Consider the following 19,513-nt stretch of genomic DNA (forward strand, 5'->3'; position numbering starts at 1 on the left):
CAGGACCCTTCAATACTTTTTTTAAACAGTATCTAAGTACCCTGGTTATACAGGTCATGTATGCATATGTCATGCATATGTTGCATATGCCGTCCTCAGGGCGGCATATATACACTAATGACATTGTGCTTCACGGCAAGAACGAGTGATGAAACTCACTGCCCCAGCGTGATGAAGTTGCGAGTTGATAATAAAACCTGCACACTTAAAGGTAAAGATCTTTCTCTAAAACTAAATGACTAAAACAGCACGTTCCAGCTGCGCAGCGGCTGCAGGATTTAATCGTTACTGCTATTCCGAACACGCACGCAACAGAGGCGCATCGCTCATCTTTTCCTCGGCGTTTCTAGGTCGCATCTGCTATTTCCGCGCTCACGCGCGCATGTCTCCGTGACTGGCGCGTCGCTGTCCCGCTGTGTCATCGCAGTGCGGACCTCCGAATAAAAAAAATAATAATAAGTTACGAACGCGAAATAAAGCGCGCACGCGCGCATCTCGGCGGAAGCGGCCGTCACCTATTCATTCAATCGTCCGCGTCCTCCGCATCTCTTTTTTGCGATCCGCTGTTGAGCGGCGACAACGATGACGCACCGCCGCGTAGCCTTTCTTTCCCAGCGTCGCGCGCACTGCGAGCGAGCTGACGGGCGGGAAAAGCACGCGAGCTGTCACGCCGCTCGCAGAGGCTAGCGGAGACGGCGCGACAAAAGAAGCGGGGGGGGACAGGAGGAGAAGGGGAGGGACGACAACACCCGGCCGCGCCGTCCCGGCAGGCATTCTCACGATCTAAACTGCCGCCGCTGACAGCAGCAGCAGCAGGCCCGGGCTTCTCTCGCCGCCGATCAGCCGGCGGCGGGCTGCCGTTTCCGAATTCCGGGCGGGCCAACGCTTGTGAGTCGTCGCTCCCTGGGCAGGTGAGTCAGGTGCGTGCGGTGCCGGCCGGCGAAAGGCTCCGACGACGCTCGCCTCGCAGCCCCGGCCTTGCCCTCGCTCCAGCAGCGCCCGCCGCACGACCACCGACCGCCTCCCCCCCCTTCTCCCTACGCACCATCAGTCTCCTTACACGAGAGGAGGGAGAGAAGTGAGGGGGCGGAGACTCCTTCCTCGCTGCGGTGAAGACCGGTGGCGTCGAAACGCACGTGCTCTTCTCACGTCCCGGCGAAAAAGAAGTCAGTAGTGGCTCAGTGGTCGTGGCCGACAGTGGCAGCAGTAGCAGGAGCAGCAGCTGGTGTAGCGTCGTGGTCGGCGAGTCCACGCGCCCTCCCCCCGGCCACACGTTCGGGCTTGTCGATCGACGCTTCTCGACGTGTCGGAGAAGCCGCGCTGCCGCATCGGTCGACAAGTGGTCCTTCGAGTCATTGCCCCGCACGTGCCGTTTCACTTGGACCGCAGTGTGAAGAGTGCTTTTAACTTCATCGAGCGACGGCGGTGCCGGTTTTCCGGCCGCAGTGCAGCGGCGTCGGCGCGGTTTTGCGGGCTGCGGCCCGTCCTCCTCCTCGGCCGCGGAAAAGCGTGCTGCCGGACTCCTCCGCGTTGGCGGCGTTGCGCGGACGACTCCCCCGGCGGGAGGACGCGAAGATGCGCTCCTCGTACCGCGTGCGCTCCGACGCGGCATCCGCTCTGATCGACGACCTGCCGCCGACGCTGCGCAGCTTCTTCTGCCAGGTGAGATGGCCGTGTCATCTTTTGCTGTCGCCGAAACGTCGGTCCCGTTACTGGGAGGGAGTCCCTGTCACAGTGCTGACCGCGCGCTGGGTGAAGTTCCACCGTGTTTCGTTTTTAAAGCATGCAGAAGCGTTACATTACGTTGGCGTAACCAGAGTGAACAGTGCGATTCAATTCGTATTATACCGTTATGAAATGTAGGCGTCAGCTTCCACGACGATTAGCGTCTCGACTAATGACTCATGTTTTGCATCCGCAAAACGGGGGCATCTGGGTCAAAGTCTGCAGACCACGACCGCCTTTGTCCCGTTAGCTGAAGGAAAAAGGAAAGCGAGAGGGTGATATAACCGTGTGTGTATGCGGGCATCAGTCTCGGTTTGCACACGTGCAAGTATAATGTTTTGAATTGCGCGCTCAGAACATGAACGCTGAATAGGCTTCCTTCACTTCAGTGCGCCTACCCAATGAAATAATGTTCCCGTGTCGACTGATCGTGGTTCACGTTTCCCATGTCGTATCGCGGGACTTAAATGTGTTCGGTTGAGGGGATAACTGCGTGTGAACAACAAAATGGGTGAAATCGATTGATGTCGTAGAACAGCTAAACTTTTTTTTTTTTTAAATATTGGTTAGTCTCCGCGCGCTGTCATTTGCGCAATTCTCGTGAAGCTTTCTTTGACTGGTCGTTTGAAGTTCTCGGATGTTCTTATGCTGAACGATATATCCAGTATGTTTCTTTCTTCATGTCAACGTTGTTTTTCTTATTTTCCCCCATCTTTAAGTATAGCTTTGAATCTGCGCTGGTGCTTTTCATCTCAAGGAGAGAGCTGAGCGAGAGAAAGGATCCATATAAATGCCGGGAGGTTAACCAGAAGTAGTTCCGGTTGCCTACCCTGCGCGGGGAGAAGCGTGCCAAGGAAGACAGTGATTTCTTTACTACATGCTAAGTTAAAAGCGAGGGTCACAAGTTATCATTTATAAGGTCATAGCGGTACTTCACGCTAATGAACGCAACCATTTCAGTCAGCAAACGTTCTGAAACTGCTCACTCACGAACCCCTTATCGTTCTTTAAAGTTTTCAGTAGCGTTTTTTTTTTTTGTGTGTGTGTGTGTGTGTGTGTTCAATAAGCGTCGCAAAAGCGCGCATGCACAAATGAAAGAAGGGCAAACAGACATTCCCCCAAAACAGTTCTGTACACTTTGCAGAAGAAAAATAAGTATAATAAATAAATCCAGCTACTACGCTTCAAGAATGTAATTCATTTCACTTGTCACTTGCAGCCTCGAAGTAGTACTTAATCAATTATCAAACATTAAGGTTGCTTTTACGCAAATTGTCTCTAACAATGCTCACATTATTACAATTTCACACAATATATAGGCAATAGGACGAGTATATGCAACCGTTTCTATGCGTTTTGTTTATTATCACGGATATCAAATTTTCGCGATTTCTCCGTGGAATGTTTCGTAGGATACTTTCAGACATTTCTTTGCAGACCACAGCTGTAGCACTGGTGATTCGCATTTTTGTCATTACACGACGTCGGAATGTCGTTGTTCGCTGAACTTTCACTGTCTTCCCTTAGCGAGTTTTTCTAAAAATACCGCGGCATGTCCGGACGTGCTCCGAAGCTCGCGAGCGTGTTCTTTGCTTTTTTTTTTTTTTCTTAGTAGCATTGTTTGCAGCCAAGTTCGCGAACTGGTATTGCTGTTCGACTTATTTCTGCAATGCTGTAACTGAATGAAATAACTTGTGTGATTGACTACTTATTAGGAGTAATTTAACTGTCATCAACAATGCCTCTTTATGTAAATATAGTGCATTACAAACTAAAAAAAAAAGTGATTACGGATAAACAAGTTCCTGCACGACGCGTACCCCTTTATCATACATACATACATACATACATACATACATACATACATACATACATACATACATACATACATACATACATACATACATACATACATACATACATACATACATACATATATGCGGATTCGTTAAGCAAGAGGCGATTTACAATAACCTGGAAATCGGATGTCCTAAGAGCTCTTCTTAATAAACAAAAACAAACAAAGAAAACAAGACAGCTTGTTCACCGTCTAAATTTCCTTTTTAAAAACTCAATTTGCCCACTGTAAGAGAACGAGAGGAATGTCACGTGGACTCCATAAGCGGATTCCAACGGTTTGACCTTGAACGGTCGCTTAATTGTTGCGTGGCCCCGCAGAGAAAGGGTCTTTTCGGGGACAAGGGTGAAAGGGACACTGTTCTCTGGATGTTGTTATAACCTTGTATATATATATATATGATAACGCCGCTTTGCTAAGCATAAACTACGCTTACATGAACCCGGTAATGCCGAGGCGAGTCGGCTTGCCGGTCCAAAATATACGGTCGTCAGATTCGGAGTCGGCATTCGCTCAACCCGCTTGGCGAAATGCATCTAAGCGCGGTCGGGTCAGACTAGTGACTCGACACGCTGTCATCTAGTTCTCGTAAACGAAATAGAAAAAAAAAAAAAAAAAAAAACTTCCACGAGACCAGGCGGCATTTATTTCGGGGGCAGTGCTTAACAGAGTGCAACATCAGAACTTCAGCTACTGTTGCAACATCCCGGGAGTCCGATGATGTGAGAAGTTTAAAACACCATGGTGGAGTAAGGATCGTTGCCCTTGGTGGGGGGAGTAGGGAACGCCGCATTTGCTTCCTTCTCCCCCATCCCTCTGATGTACGCATGCATGTGCGGCACATAGGTTGACATGCACACGCAAGGTGTACACAGTGACACGTCTGTATGTGCACTGTGTTGTATGTCTGCTACGTGACACTGTATTCCCTTCTTGGCGGCGTGTGTGTACTTCGCCATATACCCACAGTTGTTTTATTTTATCTCATTTCTTGTACCCTTTTTAATTACCCTTGTTAACTACCCTGTACTCCCGAGTACAGGGGTTAACCTACTTGTAATTCTCTTTATCTCACGCTCTCTCTCATGCACCAAAGCGCTTGCTTGTGTTGTCGCTACGAATTCGCAGTTATATCTGGAATAGGCACGCAATGCACAGTAGACGACGGACAAGGCCGTGCATTGCCTCTTTATGATGGTGAACCAGACCGGCTCACAGGGCTAAGAAAACAGTTTATGCGTCCCAGGCTAAACTTAACGAAATCGTGTCGTAACACTAGACCATTTTATCATACGGCGATAGCCAACGGTTACCGATGCAGTCCACCGCCGACTGCGCATATAACGGTACAACGGTAACGCTATGCTAAAGTACTCTGCCAAAACGGCACTTGAAAAGCTTCGTGTATAGTACGGCGACTAAAGAGCGCCCAGCGGCATGCACTCCGCGAAGCTTTGCAGGTCAATCCTGTTTTAATCTATGGCCAAAATATAGTATATGCGGTCTCGCACGTCTTGTATATATATTGTAACAAGAGCAGTGACACTGGCGGAACCGGTGGTGTTATATCGTCGTTTCTGCACTTCAGGGCAAAAAGAAAACCTCACCAAACTTACTAGAGTATCGCAGTTTTTGTCGCATTATCACAGACTCCTAGTCGTTCACCTTGACGCCACGCAGCTTCTCGAACACTGATTCGCGTTAGATGCGCCTCTAAGCGGGAGCTTAGTGCACTTGCACGGCAGGAGGCGGCGGCGATTCGAGAGCAGTTTCTGGTATCGTACAAGGACTTCTTGGACTACCTAACTGCGGGGATTACCCCTATAGGTGAAGGTCGTGATGTTTCGTAACTTTCACTGTTACACACACCCGAAGCACCGTGTATTTTTGCACTAGTGAAACCATATACAGAGAAAGACTGTACTAAGAAACGGGGTGTTGTCAGGCTATACCGCATGTATAATGCTGCAAGGCGCAACGTAAACATTGCACACAATGTGTTCTCGCACAACCAAAGCCACGCTCCAGTGTCGTTTCTATGGAAGCATCGGAGCGGGCAATGATTTTAGCCGTTCTCTCGTTTTACAGCTCTTCTCTCGCTCAAAACGTGATAGCATGAGGAGCACGCGTTCTCATCAAACGTTGTAGGCGACGCGCCGTTCGTGTGGCAATAAGGAAAAATTCCGCCCAGGATGCCGACTTTCTCGAATCGGGCAACCATTTCGGTGAACAACACAGAGCTCTTGATAAATGGTGCCCGCCAGCATCTGAGATGTGTACGGCGGTGTTGCTGTTACATACTTCCAAGGCGTCACATATGTTGTATACACCGCGCGCTGCCCAATTAAAGTCGTCGCAAAAACGTACTATATCCGAGACGACTTTTTTTCTTGGAGACGCCGCATGCCTTGAAACCGTGTTCGTACACCAGTCAGCGCACCACCGTGAGAATGCGCCCGACGCTGTGGGCTACATGCTCTTGTGGCGCCGTCGACGCGGCGTCCATGCTAAAGAGGTTCCCGGCTTCTTCGGGGGTTTTCCCGGCCATCACTTTGCTCAGTCAAAAAAACGGAGGCTTTTACTGCACGAGAAGTTTGACACGAACTCTGCGTAATGGTGCTTTTCCACAATCGTTTTTTTTTTTCTTCTTCTTTGTACGTTTTAAAACTGATGTTAACAACCCCGGCTACAGCGGTAGAGTGCATTCTTGAAGATGGCGACACATGATTCGGGCAAGTGGTTTGTCAAGCATAGATTTGCAGTTTTTCTCTCCACTACATCGGAAAGAGAAAGTGCGCGCGCGTTATTCGTGTGCGTGTGTTGGCAAGGAGGTAAACGAGAGGTATATAGCTGTACAGTTGGCTACCCTGCATGGGGAGGGGTAAAGGGATGGGAAGAGAGATGAGCACAAGCGAAGTATACGCTACACCGGAGGTACACGTAAGCAAACCGAGGTGGTGAAAATCCGTAGCCTTCCACTACGGCGCCCCTCGAAGGTCACTGTGCGAATGCGGGGCGAAAAACAACACGAATTATTTGACTACGGTTGTGCGGCAGCAGCCCAAATGCACTGATGATGAAACTTCCGTAGTTGTTCCTTGTGCGAAGGCCTGAATGAGAGAGTGACGGCTGGGCGTTGATCTCTGGCAGAAACGGAACGTATACGCGTTACTCGGGGGACGGCGTGATAACGATAAATGCGGAGATCGTTCCCCTTTGATCTCTCTGACGACCGAAATGTTCTATGAAGTTTGTTCGCGTTGCTTATGTAATTTGGAAGTTTTGAAGTCGTCGTGCGTTTTCTCGTCTTTTTCTTTTTTTTTTTTAAGCGAAGGTGAACGCGTTGACGACGTTTGCCACCGTGACACTCGTTCACGGCGAACTGGTAGGTATGTAACGCTGAATTGCGCCGACAAGCGTGGTAATGTCTAACGTGGCAGCATAAAGATGGCCTATGTGTGAGCAATATGAGACACGATTATATAATACGTGGAAGAGCCTAGTGCTGTTGCTGTGTTGACCTTTGACTTTCGCCGTGTTTGTGCAGATGGCGGACATCTCCCCAGAGCGGCCGTCGACGCCTCCCAAAGGTGCGCCCGTGACCTCGCCAAACGGCACCGGTACCACCGGCGCCGACATCAGCAGCGTGGTCGAGAACCTCGCCAAGGCGACGCAGCTGAACGAGAAGTTGAACACCGTCTCCTCTTCCTCCTATAGTGCCTCAGAGAAGCACTTAAGCAGCGCTCAGGCGAGTCAGCTTACTGTCTATACATTCAGGTATAGAGATTGCACGCTCGACTAGGGCACAGCGTAGCGTGCATGTTTCTTCGGGTAATCAACGGCACCAGTACCGTTACCATTAAATGAAGGCAAAATACATGCTTTCTTCGATGTCAGCTTTCTGTTCCGTATTCGCTCGCAAGTTGCATCTAGGAATATGCGTGACATGCCTTAGTGTTGAATATAGTACTACTGGAGCGCTTTGGCTGAATGTAGTCTTTGCGGAACATTATGAAGCCACTGCTTGCGCGGATATAGCTTTCGTCGGGTAGGGCTAGCTGCTGCCCTTGTCGCATTTTCAATTCTTCAGTGATCGAAAGGTTGATTATGGCAGTGGTCACTACAGTATTAGGCGTCGGATGCACAAGAATGATTTAGAAGTCCCACCACAGGGTCCGATGACATCACCAGTCACTCGAACGGTGGCTGAGAAACGTTAGCAGACACACTTCATTGCACTACGATTCTTGTAAAATATAGGTCATTTGCGAATGTACTATTCAACGACCCCGTTAATTTATCTTTTTTATAGCATCGCCTGCTTACGTTAATTGTAAGCATGTGTACTGGCTGCTCAAAACTGTCGGTCAATTCATACGTCTTTTAGTCAGTCAGTCAATTGACGATCGACAATGATCGAACAAGGGATGTCTCTAGAGCCAACGTTTCGACAAGGGGACTTATTTTCGTCAGGGCAACGACTCCTTGCTAATTGATAACTTCAAGTATCCGCTCTTCCTGTGCATCTTGGAAGTCAGTACGGTCACTTAGCATATGTTCACAACCCTCCCGGCCTTTTATTTGCAGATGTTGAAAAGTTCGACGACGTCGTCGTCAAGCTCGGGGTCACTGCTGAACAAGAAGTCGCAGATGCTGCACCACTCGCTGGCGAGTTCGCAGCAGCAGACACAGCAACAGAAGGAAGAGCAGCAGCAGCAGCTGTTTCAGCAAGAGAACCGCAGCACCACCAACTACAGCCGCAGCGTGAGCGTAAGCTCGAGCAGCTCGAGCTCTGACTCCAGGCTCAAAACGATCTCGTCGCAGAGGGGCTTCACGGTCGACTGTGGCGTGCCGGAAGGCGCCGAGGAAGGCCGTGTTCGCGAGTCGACGCCCTCCGAGGTTCGTTTCGAACAGAAACGGGTCACCTCTTCGGCCAAGAGCAAGCTGGTGGCCGACGGCGTGACGGCCGAGAAGTCGGCCACCACCAACAAGGAGCTCAAGAGGCTTCAGGCGGGCGACATCACCTTCCAGGAGAAGCAACACTCTCAGGTTTGTGAGCGTTGGTAGTGATCTTTGTTTGAGAGCATCGTGACGGTGCGAACTAGACACCATATTAAATGTGACGCAACACTCAGGTCCCTGTTGATGCATGTTGTGCTATTTGTTCCTCTATGGTGTCTATTTCTACTCGTTCAGGGCTTCCTTGCGCAAACCGCAACAGCTAGTCCATCGAGATCATTCTGCTTTTTATATATGTATATACATATATTCGGAATTTCCTAAAAGGCAGGCGTAATTAACCGGTACTAGAGACCCCCATGGAAACTAGCTAACAAACACCATTTGATATGATCAGGGATGGTGTGAAGTGCAGTGCGACGTGGCGAAGTTGTATAGAGCGATGGATTAGTGCCATATGTGAACAAAAAGTAAAGTTAAAGATTTCATATTACCAAAGGTTACGCGTTGCGGAATGTAAACGATGTGTATCCACGGGGCGAGCTCACCCTTGGTTAATAGGCAACTCATGTAAAATTCATGCATTTTTCGAAACTAAGAATGTGCCCAGATGAGTCATTCTCGCGCTGCGAGATAGTACTTGCATTTATTTTCTGACTGTCACTGTATTGCAGGAAATGAAAGCTCGCCTGGAAGGCGAAGGATTCTCGGCCGAGAAAATTGCCGCTACGAAGCAGGACCAGAAGCAGCTCAAAATGGGAGACACGCTTCACCAGCAGCAGAAGAGCGCCGCGGCGTCGCTCTCGAAGATGTCCACGGACGACTACACGGCTGAAGAGATCTCCATGGCGAAAAAGGAAGAGCGCCAAATGTACACCCAGGGCGTACTGCAGCAGGAAAAAAGCGCCGCTTCGTCTGCCAGCTCCAAGGTCTTCATCAGCTCCAAGGGAGTCTCGAAGTCGTCCGCGTCGCACCAGACCGTCAAGCACATGGACTACAGCAGTGGCGGCAGCTCCTGCGCTTCACCCATTGTGACGTCGCCGACGCAGGAGATGTTCAGCAGCGGTCTACCGCCGCTTCCTTCTAACCAAAGGCTCGCAGTAGGCCAGGGCTTGGCCGATGAGCTGGACACGTTGCGGTCTCCGCTGCCTCAGCCAGAAGTCGACAAGGCCATCTCTCGATTCGCCAGTCGCATGGCGCTCTGCGTCGAGCAGTTGAAGGCCGCCGCCGACGAAGAAGCTGTAGAGCTTCTGGCCACGATGTCGGTCATCATCCGCAAAGCGTGGGCCGTCCCCACATACGGTCACGACCTGGGATTCACCATGTGCAATATCCTGCGGACGAACGGTGGCCTCGATGTCATCCTCAAGAACTGTTCTTCCGGCAGCGAGGAGCTGCAGTTCGCCAGTGCCAGGCTCCTGGAACAGTGCTTGTCTACGGAGAACCGGTCCTACGTGGTCGAGCACGGGCTCGAACCCGTTGTGCAGGTGGCGTGCTCGTGCAGTTTTAACAACCAGGTTTCCTACTCCCGGGTGGGAACGGGAATTCTGTGCCACCTGTTCAAGCATTCCGAGACCACGTGCAGCGAGTTGATTCGCCTCGGAGCGCTGAAGTCCATTCTGTACGACTGCCGCACGAGTGACGTGGAGACGCTGCGGCACTGTGCTTCAGCCCTTGCCAACCTGAGTCTGTACGGCGGGCCCGAGAACCACCAGGCCATGATCAAGCACAAGGCTCCCATGTGGCTGTTCCCGCTCGCCTTCAACCTGGACGACAACATTAAGTACTACGCCTGCCTCGCCATCGCGGCGCTCGTGGCCAACAAGGAGATTGAAGCGGCCGTCATGAAGTCGGGCACGCTGGACCTGGTCGAGCCTTTCGTGACGAGCCACCATCCAGAGGAATTCGCCGAAGAGTCACGTGGCTCACGTCCACGGACAGTCCAAAGACTGGTTGCTGCGTTTTGTACCCGTCCTCGACAGCAACAGGGAAGAGGCCCGCAGCCTCGCCGCCTTCCATTTCGCCATGGAAGCTGGCATCAAGAAACGCCAAGGAAACACATCGGTGAGTAGATACTCGGGCCTCACGCATGCCTAGAAATTGTGTTTCGTTGAATGAGACACGGTGACATACGAGCTTTTTGCCTTTGTAGGTGTTTGCGGAGATAGGAGCTTTGGAGGCCTTGCGAAAAGTAGCCAGCTCTCCAAATGCCATCGCATCCAAGTTCGCGGCCCAAGCGCTGCAGCTTATCGGCGAAGAGGTGCCGCACAAGCTGTCCCAGCAGGTTCCCCTCTGGACTGTTGAGGACGTGAAGGAGTGGGTTAAGCAGGTAAGAACAGTCTTGGGTATAATTCGTTGTCCCCCATGGTGCATGCGTTGTACGAAAGCCGATGAAACGTTTGGTATTTCATGAACGATTCCTACTGCGAATTTCACACTTCTCAGGACGCCCGTTTGCGCTTTAATACAAGTATAATTTTCTCACGCAGCAGAAGCAGCTGTGAACTGACAAGCCTAACGTGAACTCAGCTATACACGTGATGCTGAGTTTGAGGCAAGACGAACGTATACATTCGTAACGGCGTTTTCCAGTGAGCAAATAGTATCACTGATTTGCTCCTAAAGCACTCCCGCGAGAACTCGCGAGTGAGTTTCCGAACGCAGACAGTCGATCTAGGCTTAGGTTAGGCGATAACATCGCAGGCTTCTCTGACTAAATCATTTCAAACTATTTTTAGTGTGATGGTTTTTTTTTTTTTTTCACACGCAATGTCCGCAATCTCATTTGCCGCGTGTACGTACACGTGCACAGTGTTTCTATGTACTTGATGCCCGCACTGCTGTACAATCGCACTGTTAGCAAAACTTCGACGCTAACGCAGTCACGAAAGTCTGGTCAAGGCAGCCAGCTTTTTATGACTGTATACATAGTTTTCACGTGACGTCACAGCGCCGTCTGCTAGCGGTCGTCCGCCATGTTGGAGCACTGCAACCGATGCGCGCGAATGTTTGAGCGCCGCCTGTGCAGTCTTTCGGCGTTGATTTTGCGATTTGCGAACGATCACGTGTTCAATGACGGCGACTGCCAGACGGAAGGAATTCTGCCCATGATATTTTGCCGAGATGGTGGGCCCGACGCGTGCTCGCTACGAAGCAAAATCAACATGTGCGACGGTGTTGATCCGTACACGTTGTGCGGTGGGACAGACACAACTACGGACGTCGACCTGCTGGCGGTTACGACGCATGCTGACATTTTAAATTATTTGGTGCTGTCGACGAACCACGTATCTCTTATTGAAATTAAATTATACAAGTCTCTTGAGGCTCACAACTACTTCACAAGTGGTCAGGTAAGCGGCATGACAGCAATGCGGCTACTCTCCAAGCGCGTCATCGTGTTGAGCGAGGTAAGGTTACAAACATTAAAAAAATATATTGGTAAATCCGTACCGCTGCAATAACGCGGTTAACACGGTACCCATTTGCATGAACTCGTTCGTTAGCTGTTCATTACGACACCGTGTGCTGCTCACTGCTCCAAATGCTCGACGCTGCCAGGCATTGTGTACGACGCAACATACCTTATTTCGCTATTCGCTTACCTAAATACGGCCTTCTGTAACTCTTGTTAAGTGTAGGCGTAAAAAGTAGGTTCTTTACATCTTTCCTATTTATGCGAGCGAGCCAGAAACGCCGGCGCTCCTCCGGCAACACTTTCGTGCGCTCGCATTGCCGAGTTCTCACTTTCGGCAAGCAGTACAGCCCGGTTCCTGGCTCCGTGTTCGTTTTCTGTGCGGCAGACTGCCTCTCGCACTGAAGCTGATCATGTCACACATCGGCATTGCGACGCTGTACCGTATTAGAACACGCACAGCGCGAAAGTATCGCACCCGGCACACGCGGCAAAGGCCGGCGCCACGGCAGTGGTTCTCCGTAATGGCGGCCACCTACCCCATACGCCCCGGTTGTGACGTCCGTGAAAACTATGTATAGCGTGTTTTAGGATCGCGGACGTCATAACGCCTTGTGACGACACGTTCCTTCCGCCTCCCCGCAGATCGGTTTCACCAACTACGCTTCGGAGTTCGTCAGCAGTCGAGTGGACGGCGACCTGCTGCTGCAGCTGGACGAGCCCATGCTGAAGGAGGACATTGGCATCAAGAACGGCATTTTGCGGCGCCGCTTCCTGCGCGAGCTGTCGCAGCTCAAGCGCATGGCCGACTACTCGTCGGTGGACACGACCAACGTGAACCAGATCCTGCAGAGCCTCGGCTCCGACTTCAGCCAGTACACGTACCGCATGCTCCAGAGCGGCGTCGACATGGACTCGCTCAAGCTGCTCAACGACGACCAGCTCTTCAAGGAGTGCGGCATCGACAACTCCATCCACCGGCTACGCATCGGACAGGCCATCCGCGGTGAGTGTCCAGTGGACATGTCCTGGCGCACCCAGAGTCTGTTCCTGTAGATGACGCGGCATGGTTTTGGGACTATGGTCCTTCGGTAATCGTACGAACAGTGCAGCCGAGTTCGACTTGCTGAAACTCGAAATTAAGCGAGAATAGGACAGGAGGGCATCCGTGTCTGGTTGGCCCTTTCATGTGGAAAAGCACTTCTTGGCGGCTAGTATTGCGACATTAATTGCACTGAATTAATGAACAATATGCGCCAGCCACCAGCTGCTAAAGCACCTTATCGCTCGCAGCAACTCGTACCATGGTTCGTCCTGCGCAGATTTGTCCATCGTCGCACCGAGGGGACTCTGCTGAATGCACAAAGAGCAATGTCTCGGGACGAGGTGCCAACTTTTGTTTTATACAATTGGGAAGCGCGCTAGCTGTTTGTCAGCCTTGACACGGGCGGTTTCACGCCCATTCTCTTGACACCGTTTTCCCTTGAGTTTTTTCTGGAGCTGTTTCTAAAGCAGCGGGGCCGTTTCGTCGAGTCACGCGCGGAAGAAATGATTAAAGCATCTGTCGATCCTTAATGGTTGGGAGTTGCTGAGAAGGAAAACAAAATCTACCATTTGCATATATTGCTAAATTTCCGATGTAAACTATACTTGCACGTCTTGCTCAACTGCTCGAAGATTGAGTTTTCCGCATCTCCAAATATTGTAAACGTTCCAGGTTCTCATAGTAGTCCGTCAGTGAGGCATTATACGCTTTGCCTTTGACTTGCCCATTTAAAAAGAAAGAAAAATTGTCACCGCGACTTTTCCATGCACGCCACAGAAGTATACACCTGAGAGAAACCGAGCTCTGTCAACGGAGACATTAAGTGCATTTTTTTACCTGTTCTTATAACGATTTTAATAACAGTGTGTGGCCACTTTTAAAGCATGCTTGGTTCTGAAGGTTTGTTTTGTCGTTGCTTTGCCGTGCGAATTGTCGTTTGATGTTTATCGAGACCCGTGCTATGACCGTTCGATCTATTTCCGTTTTTATATATAAAAACGTATCTTTTTTTACATTTTTATACTTCTTCGCTCTGAGGTTTATGGAAACGCAACCGCCGTAGCTCAGAGTACCTCAGATCTCTCCGGCAGCAAACAGTTTATAACAGCACCGAGCGACAAGTGGGACACGGGGGCGACCTGTTCGTCCTCTTGACAAATCGTTCACACCGGCAATGCGAGGGAAGGATGACGTCAGCGCTGCTGGCATCCGCGCAGCTAGAGAGAAACCGGGTAGACAAGGACCAGCTGCGAGTTAGCGTGAGCTCGCGGCTGGCCTGCAGTGGCTCGAAAAAAAGAAACTCGCCTGGCGCAAATAGCAGCGTAAGAACAAAAAAAAAAAAGAATTGAGTGGGGGCAAAACATAGCAGTGTGCCGCGCGATTTTGAGTTCTTGGCACTGGTGGCAAGCATATGTGCCATGTTTGCGCGAGACCGAGATGTATGCTACCTGCATGCGCAAGTCGTAATGACCCGTGGGCGCGCATTAAATCATAGCCGGCGTATACGCGCAAGCGCCGCATATCTGCATTCTCCGCTAGTGAGATAACTTGTGCAAGGTCATGTACCACTGACTCCACGTTGTTCGCCGCCGAATCGGATCACAGCTATACGAGGGCACGCTTTCGCAAAGCGTCGGCCCTATACGTCACGCTGTCACGGGCAGTTCGTATAAGTGTCCGGGCGTCTAGCTTTATAAAAACCGCCCAATAACGAAAGGTTCTCGTCATATGCACGGCAATTGGTAGCTGTAATGGTTGATGGGGCCGCCGTTTGTGCCTGCCGCACGAGCGAAGCCGTGTTTAAAAATGAACGCTCACATTGTATATTCACCGTTTGGCACGGCTGCTTGTTTACAACATGCGTCGGTGGAATTTGCAAGTTGTGAACTTTCGTGCGTGTGTTTGAACGATTATGCCGAACCATTTACGCGATGTGTTTGTAGTCTTGAGCTGCTTCTTGCCTTCCGTTTCTGACAGTTCAGTGGCTCAGCAGGCGGTCTTCAACTCCGAGCGACGTGACCAAATCAAAGCCGCGTTCTTTTTTCTGTGCGGCATTCACTTGGTGGCGCGAATGTTTGTATTTCTCGACAAAGAACAGGCTGCGCGCTCCTGTCGCTTGCAACACCTTGTTTGGCCCCCAGTTAGTGCGCGCCGCCCCTTGCCGGGGCGGTAAACAAGGCCGCTCTTGAAAACAGCCAGCGTCGCCGCCGCCATCGCGCCAGCCAGCGCCCGCGTGCCGTACTCTATTTGGATCGAGGTTCCGCGACGGCGGGCCCAGGGCGCGAGCACCCGCGCCCCGTTCGAAGCGCCCCTGCTGCCTCGCGGACAAGCAAAGCGAATGGTGTGCGCGGGCATCCCCGGGGCTAAAAATTGCCACGTGGTGCTTATCTCCAGGGCTAAATTTGGCTCTGGGCCACTGCTCCGTCATGTCTCCGCGCATTCCGCAGCCGGTCTCTGCTGCAGCACGGACGGCGCGCGCTATTTCAGGACATGAAGCCGCTGAGAAAAGAGCACGTGGTAACCGATTGGGACATTCTTTGCGGAACCGCGTGCGTTCGCAAGCTACCCTGCGACGCGCCGTCCCGCTTACATACTCGTCGCGCTGTCACACGCGTCCAGTGCGTTCGGGCGGTGTGAACGCTCCGGCACCCGTTTGCCAACTGGTGCAGGTTTGTTTGCCGCAATGATAAAAAGCTTGTATGGTGAATTTTTATAGAACGATCCGCTAACCGCCCGACGCAGGTGCAAAGGGGGAAGCCGTGAGAAGACTGGTGTACGCGTTTTTCGGCTGATGCACGTTCTATTAAAAGGCGAATGGGCCGGACTTAGTGAGTTGTAGCGGACAGCGTTTCCAGAGTCTCTGCTGGTACTCTCCGCGCATGTGCTATAGCTAAGGTCGCTACAGATAAGTTTAGAGCTAGGAAAAACGAAGGAAGCAGCGCAGCGGCCGATCAAATGTTATGTGGCCTACCTGGAACTTCCGGTGCGGTCCGTTATAAATCTCTATAATCATCTTTCCATGAATGGGAACTCTGTCCTACAAAGTGAGACAGAGCTGCAGTAATTAAATCGACCACGCAAGCGTAGGCAAGGAATTCGCAGGCAGCAAGTGTCCACACATGCAAGCTCTACACGTAGCGCACACCAACGTTACTAGATTCTAATCTGGTAACGTTGGTTACTAGAGCTAATCTAGCTACGTTAGCGCACGGCGCGCACGGCGGGACGGTAATGCGGCACATACACGCGAAGGAAAACGTCGTAAATAAGAGCGGCCGCAAAAATAAAACGACTAATCTCGCAACACGAAATGGAAACAAAGAATATATCTGCCTGATCCCTAATATCTGGACAGCGTTTACGACGTCTCCGGGATCGCCCGTCGCGAGAGGCCTTCGATATGTTTTACGGGCTCGTAAAAGGCGCCGAATGCGTAAGCCGCTTGCACGCGCGACCGCGCAGAACACAGCAAAACAATGCATGCACACGTCCCCCACCGTTATTTTGGGGGTTTTTACTTTTTTTTTTTTTTTTTTTTTTGATGCGCCGCCGCGCGTTCCTTCGCGCGCGAGAAAGTCAGATGACTTCCAGTCGGCAAGTAAGGCACGTAGAAAAAGTACGCACGCCTAGCGATGACGTCGCCGCCGTGAGAACGTGCCCGAGTCACGTGCAGGGCACCGCGGAACGCCGCAGACTGCACGTAGCCACGGCTTGAAAGTATGCGGTCACGTGTCCGGTATCAGCGAGGAGAGGAAAGGTTAAACAAGTGCGGAGCGCGATTCTTGGAAGCAGGCCACAACGGCGCCCTTGCAGGAAGAAAAAGAAAAGTAAACTTTTTAAGGCCTGCGAACAAGGAGAACGCAGCGTGCCTGACCGCAAACGCTATTCCATGCCGCTGAAGTGCCCTAACGTTCTAATGAATACAGGCAGAGGGTGAAGGCACAATTCGCGCACGAACAGTTTTGCGTGGCTTCGCACACGTAAAAACACCTGCTATATGCGGCGCAATCCACTTAATGGGTACCGCCAACAAAGAAAAATTGTATACCGGTAGCTTTTTTTTAAAATTATTATTCTTAGATAGATGTCGACCCCGCAACTATGTCGAGCCAGAATTCATTAAATGCGATAAAGATCACGAATTAAACTCTCTTATATATAAAGTGACGATTTCAAAAAACATGCCAAGTGGAGCGCGACTTCTTGGCGTACGGCATGAAGGCGTAGGGTTTGTTTCAGGGCAGCTCTGCACGTCACGAAAATCGGAGGCAGTGGTCACGTGATCAGCCAGAACCATGTCCTGTGCACGACCGCTCGATGAAACGCACCTCGTGCACCTCATATATATATATGTATGTTTGTGTGTGTGTAAGGGCACATCTAACTTGCCTCTTCTACATGTAAATGCAGGTCTCAACCAGTGCGCGGACGATGCAGACGAAATCGAACGAAACAAGAGCCTCGACGTCTTCGTCAGCTACCGGCGCTCTAACGGATCTCAGCTTGCCAGGTGAGAAGCCAACATTTTTTTTAATGCATAAGCATTCTCGGGCTACTTCCTTCGGAAATCTGTCCGTCTGTCTGTAACGCGTGATGGGATGCGCTCCATAGGTATACGTAGGGTCCTATAGGGGTATATATGAGAATGCTCTGTGACTATGTATGACAACTGAGATTTAGATTATGCTACACTAGGGAGTTTCTGCAGTAATTTCTACTTGCACATTAGTATTAACGCGTGATGGGATGCGCTCCATAGGTATACGTAGGGTCCTATAGGGGTATATATGAGAATGCTTTGTGACTACGTATGACAACTGAGATTTAGCTTATGCTACACTAGGGAGTTTCTGCAGTAATTTCTACTTGTATATTAGTATTAACGCGTGATTGGATGCGCTCCATAGGTATACGTAGGGTCCTATAGAGGTATATATGAGAATGCTTTGTGACTACGTATGACAACTGAGATTTAGATTATGCTACACTAGGGAGTTTCTGCAGTAATTTCTACTTGCACATTAGTATTTGCCCTTGTCATCTCAAAGCATGCAACTTGTGAGGGTGTAGAATTATATCGCTAGATTAAAGCTGTTGCCAATGTCATGGTACTAAAACAAGTTCTTATGGCGAGATGGTTTTCAGAGACCATCCCCGCTTGTTTATCTATAGTGTACAGCTCGCTATTCTCATCCTTGTACTATCCTTTTGTCCCGTGGTTGTTACTGTGAACATTTTTTCCCGTTTCTGTAGTCCCGCTTTTCCAATCGTGACATATAGAGAACTGCAGTTTTATGGTTGCTGGGAAGCGGCATGGGTAAAGTTTGCCAACGACGAAATAGCTGTGTAAACATGTTCTGTTTTAAAATAGTACATGAAATTTGCGATATGTGCAACAGTTCTTTAACAGTACACACCATATTTATGATAGCAGCCTTCTACGCTCTAAAATAACATAGTTCACATGAGCAGTTTACATTATACAAAGTTTTATGCCTGTCTCTCAAACTGCATGTTGCCTTTTCTCCCAGTCTTTTGAAGGTTCACCTGCAACTGCGAGGTTTCTCCGTGTTCATTGACGTGGAGCGCTTGGAAGCGGGAAAATTCGACAACAACCTCCTCAACAGCATACGACAAGCCAAGCATTTTTTACTCGTCCTTACACCCAATGCCCTCGACCGGTGCGTGGGTGACACTGACCGCAAAGACTGGGTGCACAGGGTAAGCGAAAATTAGGATCTCCAGTGTGATCACTAAGTGAGCATTTCCTAAAACCTAAGCAGCACTGTGAAGTGGTAATCATTCAGGTAGCTCTGGAAAAGCAGTGCCGATATGCAGAATGTCTGCTTGCCAATGCACATTTCATCACAATGCACTCATGAGACAGCCTGTTACTAATTCACTGCTGGAAAAAAGCTGCAGTGCTGCCATCTTGCGGCTCCAATGCAAAAGAGCATCTCTGCACATTGCATTCATGCTGATAGGCCATTATTCTAGTTCCCTATAGAAAGCTCATCACATGCCACGCAACAAGACTGCTTTGCTGGAATGTTGTCATGCCCGTTCCCTCTCCATCCTCTTCGAAGTACTTTGCAACTACTACTTGTCGTGATTGTTCTTGTGGCAGTTAGTACTCTACTGCATGTGGAATTCCCACAGCAAAATTTTTGTCTGTGTGTCAGTTGCTTTAATGTGATGCCTTAATCATCAAGCAACCTACTGCAATCTGTCTTTCTCCAGGCCTTATACTGCTTCTGTCAAAGAATTCCTTGGACATGCAGAATCCACAACCAAATCCCTAAATCACCTAACATAAGGAAAGCCATGTACTACTATTTTCTATTGTCCAATGTGTTCGTGTTGCGACTCAGGCATTTTGTAAACTTGTTGCTTAAAGTTGTTCGCCAACAGTCAGTCAACTGTGGTAATTGTGCCAGGCAGCCTTGTGAACTCGTTTATCACGGAATGCAAGAGCATGTGACTTTCCTTTTTTTTAAATATTTTAGGGGCA

The 19,513-nt window shown here is 50.1% G+C and overlaps 1 protein-coding gene across 1 annotated transcript in view; it reads left to right on the plus strand.

Moving 5' to 3' along the window:
• Nucleotides 1–19,513, plus strand: part of LOC119446139 (NAD(+) hydrolase sarm1-like) — a 125,903-nt gene that overhangs the window by 101,717 nt on the left and 4,673 nt on the right. The window contains 9 exon segments of the mRNA XM_049663940.1: nucleotides 7,131–7,331; nucleotides 8,171–8,353; nucleotides 8,408–8,632; nucleotides 9,217–10,451; nucleotides 10,453–10,606; nucleotides 10,695–10,871; nucleotides 12,603–12,963; nucleotides 17,413–17,512; nucleotides 18,534–18,723. Coding sequence (XP_049519897.1) covers nucleotides 7,131–7,331; nucleotides 8,171–8,353; nucleotides 8,408–8,632; nucleotides 9,217–10,451; nucleotides 10,453–10,606; nucleotides 10,695–10,871; nucleotides 12,603–12,963; nucleotides 17,413–17,512; nucleotides 18,534–18,723 — 2,826 coding nt within the window.

Source organism: Dermacentor silvarum, chromosome 3, assembly GCF_013339745.2.
Source record: "Dermacentor silvarum isolate Dsil-2018 chromosome 3, BIME_Dsil_1.4, whole genome shotgun sequence".
NCBI classification, from domain to species: Eukaryota; Metazoa; Arthropoda; class Arachnida; order Ixodida; family Ixodidae; genus Dermacentor; species Dermacentor silvarum.